Source organism: Aphis gossypii, chromosome 2, assembly GCF_020184175.1.
Source record: "Aphis gossypii isolate Hap1 chromosome 2, ASM2018417v2, whole genome shotgun sequence".
Taxonomy (NCBI): Eukaryota; Metazoa; Arthropoda; class Insecta; order Hemiptera; family Aphididae; genus Aphis; species Aphis gossypii.
In genome coordinates, this window is record NC_065531.1 from 36,651,914 (window position 1) to 36,664,399 (window position 12,486).

At 29.2% G+C, this 12,486-nt stretch overlaps 1 protein-coding gene across 5 annotated transcripts in view; it reads left to right on the forward strand.

Annotated features, from left to right (window-relative positions):
- LOC114130344 (uncharacterized) overlaps positions 1-7,730 on the forward strand; it is a 282,938-nt gene extending 275,208 nt beyond the window's left edge. For all 5 annotated transcript variants that reach the window (XM_050199052.1, XM_050199051.1, XM_050199050.1 and 2 more), the window contains one exon: positions 6,567-7,730. In XM_050199052.1, coding sequence (XP_050055009.1) covers positions 6,567-7,323 — 757 coding nt within the window. In that variant the 3' untranslated portion in view covers positions 7,324-7,730. The remainder of the gene's footprint in view (positions 1-6,566) is intronic.
- The last annotated feature ends 4,756 nt before the right edge of the window (positions 7,731-12,486 follow it).

Genomic DNA, 12,486 nt, shown 5'->3' on the forward strand with positions numbered 1-12,486 from the left:
TTTTTTCAATGTTAATAGTGCATTTGTGAAATGATTGCATGAAATCTACACTGTGAAAAATACGAAAAACTAGTTTTTTTGGAAAAAGCTGACAACAAGTTGCCATGTACCTAATAAGAAAAAAAAATTAATCATTTTTCACGTTTTTATGCTTGTATATTAATATGGCAACGCATTAGATCATATATGTAAAATTTTGAATCTGAAAACTTACTCCTTCACCAAGTATTGTACATAACGTGATTTTTTAAAAAAAACATAAGTTTGCATTTTTCGACTGTAAAATCGGAGATATTCCAAATTACAATTGTTCTATACGATACTTCGACGTTTTTTCAATGTTAATAGTGCATTTGTGAAATGATTGCATGAAATCTACACTGTGAAAAATACTAAAAACTAGTTTTTTTGAAAAAACTGACAACAAGTTGCTATGTACCTAATAAGAAAAAAAATTAATCATTTTTCACGTTTTTATGCTTGTATATTAATATGGCAACGCATTAGATCCTACATGTAAAATTTTGAATCTGAAAACTTACTCCTTCACCAAGTATTGTACATAACGTGATTTTTTAAAAAAAACATAAGTTTGCATTTTTCGACTGTAAAATCGGAGATATTCCAGATTACAATTGTTCTATACGATACTTCGACGTTTTTTCAATGTTAATAGTGCATTTGTGAAATGATTGCATGAAATCTACACTGTGAAAAATACTAAAAACTAGTTTTTTTGGAAAAAACTGACAACAAGTTGCTATGTACCTAATAAGAAAAAAAAATTAATCATTTTTCTCGTTTTTATGCTTGTATATTAATATGGCAACGCATTAGATCCTACATGTAAAATTTTGAATCTGAAAACTTACTCCTTCACCAAGTATTGTACATAACGTGATTTTTTAAAAAAAACATAAGTTTGCATTTTTCGACTGTAAAATCGGAGATATTCCAGATTACAATTGTTCTATACGATACTTCGACGTTTTTTCAATGTTAATAGTGCATTTGTGAAATGATTGCATGAAATCTACACTGTGAAAAATACGAAAAACTAGTTTTTTTGGAAAAAACTGACAACAAGTTGCTATGTACCTAATAAGAAAAAAAAATTAATCATTTTTCACGTTTTTATGCTTGTATATTAATATGGCAACGCATTAGATCATACATGTAAAATTTTGAATCTGAAAACTTACTCCTTCACCAAGTATTGTACATAACGTGATTTTTTAAAAAAAACATAAGTTTGCATTTTTCGACTGTAAAATCGGAGATATTCCAGATTACAATTGTTCTATACGATACTTCGACGTTTTTTCAATGTTTATAGTGCATTTGTGAATTGATTGCATGAAATTTACACTGTGAAAAATAAAAAAACTAATTTTTTTTTGAAAAATTTGACAACAAGTGGCTATGTACATAATAAGAAAAAAAAATTAATCATTTTTCGTTTTTATGCTTGTATATTAATATGGCAACGCATTAGATCCTACATGTAAAATTTTGAATCTGAAAACTTACTCCTTCACCAAGTATTGTACATAACGTGATTTTTTAAAAAAAACATAAGTTTGCATTTTTCGACTGTAAAATCGGAGATATTCCAGATTACAATTGTTCTATACGATACTTCGACGTTTTTTTCAATGTTAATAGTGCATTTGTGAAATGATTGCATGAAATCTACACTGTGAAAATACGAAAAACTAGTTTTTTTGGAAAAAACTGACAACAAGTTGCTATGTACCTATAAGAAAAAAAAATTAATCATTTTTCACGTTTTTATGCTTGTATATTAATATGGCAACGCATTAGATCATACATGTAAAATTTTGAATCTGAAAACTTACTCCTTCACCAAGTATTGTACATAACGTGATTTTTTAAAAAAAACATAAGTTTGCATTTTTCGACTGTAAAATCGGAGATATTCCAGATTACAATTGTTCTATACGATACTTCGACGTTTTTTCAATGTTTATAGTGCATTTGTGAATTGATTGCATGAATTTACACTGTGAAAAATAAAAAAAACTAATTTTTTTGAAAAAATTGACAACAAGTGGCTATGTACTTAATAAGAAAAAAAAATAATCATTTTTCTCGTTTTTATGCTTGTATATTAATATGGCAACGCATTAGATCATACATGTAAAATTTTGAATCTGAAAACTTACTCCTTCACCAAGTATTGTACATAACGTGATTTTTAAAAAAACATAAGTTTGCATTTTTCGACTGTAAAATCGGAGATATTCCAGATTACAATTGTTCTATACGATACTTCGACGTTTTTTCAATGTTAATAGTGCATTTGTGAAATGATTGCATGAAATCTACACTGTGAAAAATACGAAAAACTAGTTTTTTTGGAAAAAACTGACAACAAGTTGCTATGTACCTAATAAGAAAAAAAAATTAATCATTTTTCACGTTTTTATGCTTGTATATTAATATGGCAACGCATTAGATCCTACATGTAAAATTTTGAATCTGAAAACTTACTCCTTCACCAAGTATTGTACATAACGTGATTTTTTAAAAAAACATAAGTTTGCATTTTTCGACTGTAAAATCGGAGATATTCCAGATTACAATTGTTCTATACGATACTTCGACGTTTTTTCAATGTTAATAGTGCATTTGTGAAATGATTGCATGAAATCTACACTGTGAAAAATACGAAAAACTAGTTTTTTTGGAAAAAGCTGACAACAAGTTGCCATGTACCTAATAAGAAAAAAAAATTAATCATTTTTCACGTTTTTATGCTTGTATATTAATATGGCAACGCATTAGATCATATATGTAAAATTTTGAATCTGAAAACTTACTCCTTCACCAAGTATTGTACATAACGTGATTTTTTAAAAAAAACATAAGTTTGCATTTTTCGACTGTAAAATCGGAGATATTCCAAATTACAATTGTTCTATACGATACTTCGACGTTTTTTCAATGTTAATAGTGCATTTGTGAAATGATTGCATGAAATCTACACTGTGAAAAATACTAAAAACTAGTTTTTTTGGAAAAAACTGACAACAAGTTGCTATGTACCTAATAAGAAAAAAAATTAATCATTTTTCACGTTTTTATGCTTGTATATTAATATGGCAACGCATTAGATCCTACATGTAAAATTTTGAATCTGAAAACTTACTCCTACACCAAGTATTGTACATAACGTGATTTTTTAAAAAAAACATAAGTTTGCATTTTTCGACTGTAAAATCGGAGATATTCCAGATTACAATTGTTCTATACGATACTTCGACTTCGACGTTTTTTTCAATGTTAATAGTGCATTTGTGAAATGATTGCATGAAATCTACACTGTGAAAAATACGAAAAACTAGTTTTTTTGGAAAAAACTGACAACAAGTTGCTATGTACCTAATAAGAAAAAAAATTAATCATTTTTCACGTTTTTATGCTTGTATATTAATATGGCAACGCATTAGATCATACATGTAAAATTTTGAATCTGAAAACTTACTCCTTCACCAAGTATTGTACATAACGTGATTTTTTAAAAAAAACATAAGTTTGCATTTTTCGACTGTAAAATCGGAGATATTCCAGATTACAATTGTTCTATACGATACTTCGACGTTTTTTCAATGTTAATAGTGCATTTGTGAAATGATTGCATGAAATCTACACTGTGAAAAATACGAAAAACTAGTTTTTTTGGAAAAAACTGACAACAAGTTGCTATGTACCTAATAAGAAAAAAAATTAATCATTTTTCACGTTTTTATGCTTGTATATTAATATGGCAACGCATTAGATCATACATGTAAAATTTTGAATCTGAAAACTTACTCCTTCACCAAGTATTGTACATAACGTGATTTTTTAAAAAAAACATAAGTTTGCATTTTTCGACTGTAAAATCGGAGATATTCCAGATTACAATTGTTCTATACGATACTTCGACGTTTTTTCAATGTTAATAGTGCATTTGTGAAATGATTGCATGAAATCTACACTGTGAAAAATACTAAAAACTAGTTTTTTTGGAAAAAACTGACAACAAGTTGCTATGTACCTAATAAGAAAAAAAAATTAATCATTTTTCACGTTTTTATGCTTGTATATTAATATGGCAACGCATTAGATCATACATGTAAAATTTCGAATGTGAAAACTTACTCCTTTACCAAGTATGGTAGGTACGTAATGTGAATTTTCCAAAAAAACGTTAGTTGTATTTTTTGACATTAAAATAAGAGATTTTCCTTATTACAATTGTTCTATACGATACTTCGACGTTTTTTCAATGTTAATAGTGCATTTGTGAAATGATTGCATGAAATCTACACTGTGAAAAATACTAAAAACTAGTTTTTTTGGAAAAAACTGACAACAAGTTGCTATGTACCTAATAAGAAAAAAAATTAATCATTTTTCTCGTTTTTATGCTTGTATATTAATATGGCAACGCATTAGATCCTACATGTAAAATTTTGAATCTGAAAACTTACTCCTTCACCAAGTATTGTACATAACGTGATTTTTTAAAAAAAACATAAGTTTGCATTTTTCGACTGTAAAATCGGAGATATTCCAGATTACAATTGTTCTATACGATACTTCGACGTTTTTTCAATGTTAATAATGCATTTGTGAAATGATTGCATGAAATCTACACTGTGAAAAATACGAAAAACTAGTTTTTTTGGAAAAAACTGACAACAAGTTGCTATATACCTAATAAGAAAAAAAAATTAATCATTTTTCACGTTTTTATGCTTGTATATTAATATGGCAACGCATTAGATCATACATGTAAAATTTTGAATCTGAAAACTTACTCCTTCACCAAGTATTGTACATAACGTGATTTTTTAAAAAAAACATAAGTTTGCATTTTTCGACTGTAAAATCGGAGATATTCCAGATTACAATTGTTCTATACGATACTTCGACGTTTTTTCAATGTTTATAGTGCATTTGTGAATTGATTGCATGAAATTTACACTGTGAAAAATAAAAAAACTAATTTTTTTGAAAAAATTGACAACAAGTGGCTATGTACATAATAAGAAAAAAAAATTAATCATTTTTCTCGTTTTTATGCTTGTATATTAATATGGCAACGCATTAGATCCTACATGTAAAATTTTGAATCTGAAAACTTACTCCTTCACCAAGTATTGTACATAACGTGATTTTTTAAAAAAAACATAAGTTTGCATTTTTCGACTGTAAAATCGGAGATATTCCAGATTACAATTGTTCTATACGATACTTCGACGTTTTTTCAATGTTAATAGTGCATTTGTGAAATGATTGCATGAAATCTACACTGTGAAAAATACGAAAAACTAGTTTTTTTGGAAAAAACTGACAACAAGTTGCTATGTACCTAATAAGAAAAAAAAATTAATCATTTTTCACGTTTTTATGCTTGTATATTAATATGGCAACGCATTAGATCATACATGTAAAATTTTGAATCTGAAAACTTACTCCTTCACCAAGTATTGTACATAACGTGATTTTTTAAAAAAACATAAGTTTGCATTTTTCGACTGTAAAATCGGAGATATTCCAGATTACAATTGTTCTATACGATACTTCGACGTTTTTTCAATGTTTATAGTGATTTTTTGTGAAATGATTGCATGAAATCTACACTGTGAAAAATACGAAAAACTAGTTTTTTTGGAAAAAGCTGACAACAAGTTGCTATGTACCTAATAAGAAAAAAAAATTAATCATTTTTCACGTTTTTATGCTTGTATATTAATATGGCAACGCATTAGATCATACATGTAAAATTTCGAATGTGAAAACTTACTCCTTTACCAAGTATGGTAGGTACGTAATGTGAATTTTCCAAAAAATGTTAGTTTGTATTTTTTGACATTAAAATAAGAGATTTTCCTTATTACAATTATTCTATACGATACTTCGACGTTAACTTAAGGTGTATTCTGCGTTTGTTAAACGATTGGAGTTTATTTACGCTGTGAAAAGTACGTAAAACTAGTTTTTTTTTTTAAAAACTGACAACAAGTGGCTGTGGCCTTAAGATAAACCGTTCGATCTCTCGACCGAACCACATGGGTCACTTGTTATACATTTTTGGTCAATTATATATTTTAATGGTCTGGATTATTTGTCTATAAAACGATAAATCCATATTAATGAAATCATTTCCTTAATCAATACAAAGTGACAGTGTTTAAAATGATTCTCTTTTTTGCAGTTCTTTTATATTCATAGTAATAACCCATTAGTTGAATAATACTATATGAAATTTAGCTTCTGCAGGTACTTTCCGTTTTTGGACATCAACCGGTATGTTAGTGATTCGCGTTTATTGCAGCTGTTATTTTTGTCAATCACGTATATCTCAAGGTCTATCTGTTAAATTAAAAAATTATAAGCAAATATAAATATGTATAAATCAATAGCCATAATATATAGGTAATAATAGTGCTTAAAATCAAACGAGACGATAATACAAAATGAATAAATTATAATACACTAATATGAAATTATTAATTAATAATACGACCCTCTTTTATTCGACTCTTTTGCAGATCGCTGTGCTGTTGTCTGTGCTCCAAGTGCGGTTACTGCTGTTACGACGAGAAACTGATGGAAGAAAAGGAACGGCGAATGAAACTGAAACGCGAGCGGAAGGAGTACGACATGCAAATGAAATCGCTGCCCAGCCACGCGCTCGAACCGTACTACGTGCGGCCGGGCGACGCGGACGACGTGTTCCTGAGGGTGTCGGACCGGTCGACGGCCGCGGCGTCGGCGGCCGCTTCGGTGTCCGATTCGGCGTCGGCGGCGGCCGCGGAACTGGCCGCGGACAGCGCCAGTTTCGTGCCACTGCTGTTGGTCGGTTTCGCGTTCATGTCCGCGTACATCGGATGCGGCGCGGCCGTGCTGTACCGGTTGGACGCCGGCGGCAAGTCGTACCTGGACTGCGTGTTCTTCTGCTTCATGTTGCTCAGCACCATCGGTTACGGCAACTCGCGGTCAATGGACGTGACGCTGACCGGCACGGCCACCGTTTGGTTCTGTTCCGTGTACATACTGTCCGGCATGGCGCTGACGGCCATGTGCTTCAACATCGTCCACCACGGCGTGTCCACCAAACTCAAGACGCTCTACCGGCCGGCCACGGCGCAGACGAGTGACAGCTGCGGCGGCGGCGGCGTCGTCGTCGTAAACTCTGTCCAGCAACAGCAACGCGAAGACTGCGGCGCGACCGGCGGCAGTATAAGCGATTTGACGTTGTCGTCGCGTGGCGCCGCCTCCAGCAACGCCGCCGCCGCAAAGTCCTGACACGCGAAAAGCGGCGGCGGTGACGTGGACGACGACCACGACGACCGCCGCGGCCGCGATTGCTGTGCCGCGTCGGCCGCGTGTGGCGCGCCCGCGGCCGTCATGGCCAACTACATAGGCCAAAACGGGTACCCGCAACCCGAGATCGTGGCCATCGCTACCGGAGGAAAACCCAACGTCGCGGCCGCCCCGGCCACGTTGGCCGTCGACTGTTTCGACATCAAGTTCGGTAGCGTACTGCAGCGCGAGTCGCCGCCACCGCCGTCCATGTCCGTAGTCGACCTGACCAACTTGGACACGATCGCGGAAGCCGATGATTCCGTCGAGATGTGAAAACGCGCGTTTCGCTATCTGTTTTTTTTTTTTTTATCATTTTAAAGAAAAAATATAAACGTTCTCCGTTTCAATAGCAATATTACCCCAAATACCTATTATTATTATTATTATTATTATTATTATTATTATTGTATAATGTTAAGTGTATAACGATTTATTAACGACGTTATCAAATTTTTACATCGAATGGCCTAGAGAAAATATTGGTAATCGTCTCCTACACTAGCCATTACGACGTAGGTAGTGTATGAAAAAAATTGTTAACATTCATTGTATTGATTTATGCGACAAGACTATAGCAATACACTAATTGTATAATTCTAAACTCCCATTACCTATGTAGGATTTATTTTCAATCGAGTCGATCATTTTTTAACTAACGATGGATGATTGTCTATAATTTACTGCAATCTAAACGCGTTGGACGTGTATAGTGTTGAATAATGCAAACATTTCCTGTTCTTCCAATATGATTACATGTTAAATCATATTATATTAGTAGTCATTTACAATATTCAATTATTATCAACAATTATAACTCTATTTAAATATTCATATGGACAGACATATATAGTTATTACATTTTTCTTTACAGTCTAGAACGAACCAATTATTTTTTATGATATTCCTACATGGACAATTGCCTAATAACCAATTTTATTGAATCAATATTAATCACAATCAGTTTATCTCGTATTATTTCTTTCAATGTTGGTAAATTGAATGTACAATACTTACACATTGTTTTTATTTCTATTTAAAATGTAATTAAAATAAATCTAACATGTACCTTGACATTAATAGAATTTGAATTCTAGTAATTACTGAAATATTAAAAATGTATTTTACCGCTACTTAATAATTAATAAATTAGGTACCTAATCCAATTAATTAACCAAAATATATTTGTGGCAAATACTTTATATCACAATAATAAATGGCAATAAATCCACAAACTTATTATTTTGTTAAGAAAATAAAGTATGTGTTGTGTTAAAATTAAATACATATTTCAAATTGTATAAGTGTTTTAAATTCATTTTACTAATAATCGTGACATTGGTTTTCAATCCGGAAAATAATACCCAACTTATATTTTTTATAACGCTCAATAATTTTATTTTTATTTATTTTAGGACGTTCCAGATTGTATTTTTTTTAATTTCGAAAAAAACCTTTGTTTAGACGGACAAATGTGATTAAAAAAAATCCTTAGTAAATTAAACATTACATTCTAAAATGTATTTGTTACCTATAATTTTAATTCAATCAGGTTGTTAAATAATTTATTTTAAATATTTAGTTATTATTTCTACGGGTTTACATACCCATTACATTTTCACAACAAACATAAATGATTTAACTTAATGTTTTAAATGTTATATTGTTAAAACTATATTGCATTCTCTAGTTTGTAAAATACATTTCCTATATATTACCTACCTATATATGTGTGTATAAGTGTATTAAATTACTATACCTATGTATAAATATTATAATATAAATAATAACCCCGTCGAAACATTTTCTAAAATTAATTTTAAACGTTACAATACAACTTTTATTTGTACCTTCTAATTTAAATTAATTTTTATTTCTTAAAAAAAAAAATCGAATTATTACCTACATCAAGTTTTGCTCACGTATGTATTTAATTATTTTGATCTTTTTAAACATTTAATTTTATTAGACATAATACAATTATTAAGACAATTTTAAAGTCAATTGATGTTTGTTAGTCTGCTTCTAGTTACCATCAAAAAGGATTATATGGGGTTAGAAGGGGTTACTTGAGGCAGTTTTAAAATGTTATTAGAAATTAAGAGAAAACTTTATTAAGTTACAAAAACCATGTATCTTACTAATTAATCCTATAAGAAAATTTAAATGTTTTAATATTATGAAGAATACATATATAAAATTATATATACAACATATATATATACCTAAATCCTTCCCACCTATTTTTTTTTTTTGTATCTATCAGCTGCCTCAAGTTTTACAACACCCAAGGTAACACAAACTACATGAAATTATTATTTAAAATCTAATTTTTTTACTAATAGTGCTACCATAGTACCGTTTGTCAAAAATTAAAATTTTTATAGTATAATTATACTACACGAATAAAACGTACTTATCGACTAGGAGTGAATAAACTCAAAAATGTCAAACTAATTTTACTTTGTTAATAATTTTGGTGGAGAAATATTTGAATATAATTTATATACGAATAAGAGTGATTAAGCAATAAGGCACAAAAAATAAAATACGTTTTGGACAAAAGCTTCAAAACTTTCCGATTTAATTACAAAAAACACCTATTTTGAAGCTTAAATGACTAGACTATAACAGTTTGGTGGCATACTATTTTAGTTTTACAAATGTTTCATTTATCTAATTCTTAAGTAAATGTATGCAATAATAATTATTATTTAATCCACCGAGTATGTTATCACTAAATGTAATATTGTTTTATTTTTTATTTTCCCTGTAAATGTACTTGTATTTATTGTAAATTATTGTAATTAGTACTAAACATAAAATGTATGGTAAAATATTAATTTTATCAGTTTTATAAAGTGTGATCATTATTTTTCAAGACAAGTACCTAACAATAAATTTTTCAGCTTGATTACATTGCATTGAAATGGGTCTTTTTTTTACAAGCTAGGGGCTACCTAAATACACATTAAAAATAGTAATCTCATATTTTAGTTTATTTTAGTTTTTAAAAATAATTTTTATCTTTAAAAATATGGTTCTAAATCATAGTTGACTGAATGAAAATTTAAACATACCTATATAATTGTTTTCAATTTATTTAAATGTTTAAGTTCATTCATACATTTTTTTAAATATAATATATCACATAGATATAGTAAATACCTATTGAATAATTTATTAAAATATTTTAATATCAACAGTTATTAAATAATAATAATAATTCAAACTAGAAATTTTATGAACTGTTAAATTTACAAAAACAAAAAACTTGTTTTATAATTAAATTACAAATACATCCTATTCGATAAATTTTTAATTTAGATAATTTGTATTTAGATACCTCTTTGCGACCTACAATGTTAAAATAAGTCCCAATTTAATCCAATGTAATCCAACCTAGAAAGTTAATGTTATTTGAAAAATGATCAATATTGTAATAAGCCATGTCATATCTAACATACCTAATAATATCAATCACTTATAAACTATAATTATTGTTTTTAACATGTAAATAAAGTTGTATTGTTAAATTTATTAAAATCTTTGTATTGTTTGAACCTAGACATATTGTTGCGATCGATTCGTCACAAAATATTAACTTCATCACGAAATATCAATAATACCAATATTGTATCTATTAATAAAATACAACCTCCCGACATTTTATATACATTCGTCCCTAACTAACACACTTAAAGTTTTGAAACATCGAATTTGATTTGTTTCTCAATTCAAATCAGATATATTTTATTGCCTTCACACTAGAATTTACAGCTTTAATTTAGCATAAATAAGCAGTTAATAGGAGTGCACACGGGGTATGCAACCATGCGCTATGCATACTCTGGGGGCAGACGCTTTTTTTAAAATGCATTTAGTTTCCATTAAGTCCCTCAAAACAACACTTTTGGAATGGAAAAATAACAACACATTTTGTAGGTAAATCGTTATGTTCACGACTTAATATTATATATGACAAGAATATTATGAAATTATTATGTTTTTCAATTAACGCCTTAAAAAAAAAAAAAAAAAAATGTCAAGTGGCACTCGGGGACTGCCGCGATAAAGCTATTGCAGTATTACATATTAACACGAAATAAGAAGTTAATAAAATTTAATAAAAAAAATAATAATAATAATATAATATAATATTATTATATTATTATATTATTTTTATTATTATACTGTATATCGTCGCTGAAACTGCAACACCGCATATCTCAAGATTTGACAAAATGCATTTGTTTTGTTGGTAGATAACAGTGAATAATATTAAACTAAAATAATAAATAATGATAACGATTATTATTATATTATTTTATTTTCGGTAACCATGGTAACAATTAACGGGTAACGGTCACGCTTTTTCGTTACGAAAAATATATTTTCAGTCACCACGCCTGCGATAAAAGCTATGCAATAGCTTAAAAATGTTTTTAATTTTCACAATAGAAAAAATAATTTTTAAAAACCTATTATTTTTTAGGAATAAAAATCAGTGATAATAAAAATGGTTATCATAAATATTTTATTGACCTTGAGTATGCAAGCGCATGGCTGCATGCCCGTATGCACTGCTGTGAGTGTATCCGTATTGTAAAACAAAACAAATTTCCCTTTGAAAACAAAACAAACCTTACTAAGAATTTTCAACGAGAACAGCATAATATACAGAGATAATTTAATAATACTAATTACATATTAATAGGAAATTTCCATAACAGAAATTCAAAACACGTTTCAATAGGTACAATAGGTACATACATCATTATATTCCTTACAAAATGATGCCACAAATAAGTAAGAAATGATATACATAAATTACTTATAGTTATGTTAAGTACTTGTATATCAGATATTTTAATACAATACATAATAAGTAGTACATTCCACTTACATATTAATATATGTGTATTCGATATTTTATAAGTAATTTTTAATTAAAATATAAATTAATATTTAAGAACCACAAATTATCATAAGTTACAATGTTAAAAAATAGAATACAAATACCAAAGAAGTTTTATTTTTGTCACACTCAGGTAAAATTGTAATACTCAAAGTGCACTACAAGTAAATTGTAAAAGGTAAATATCG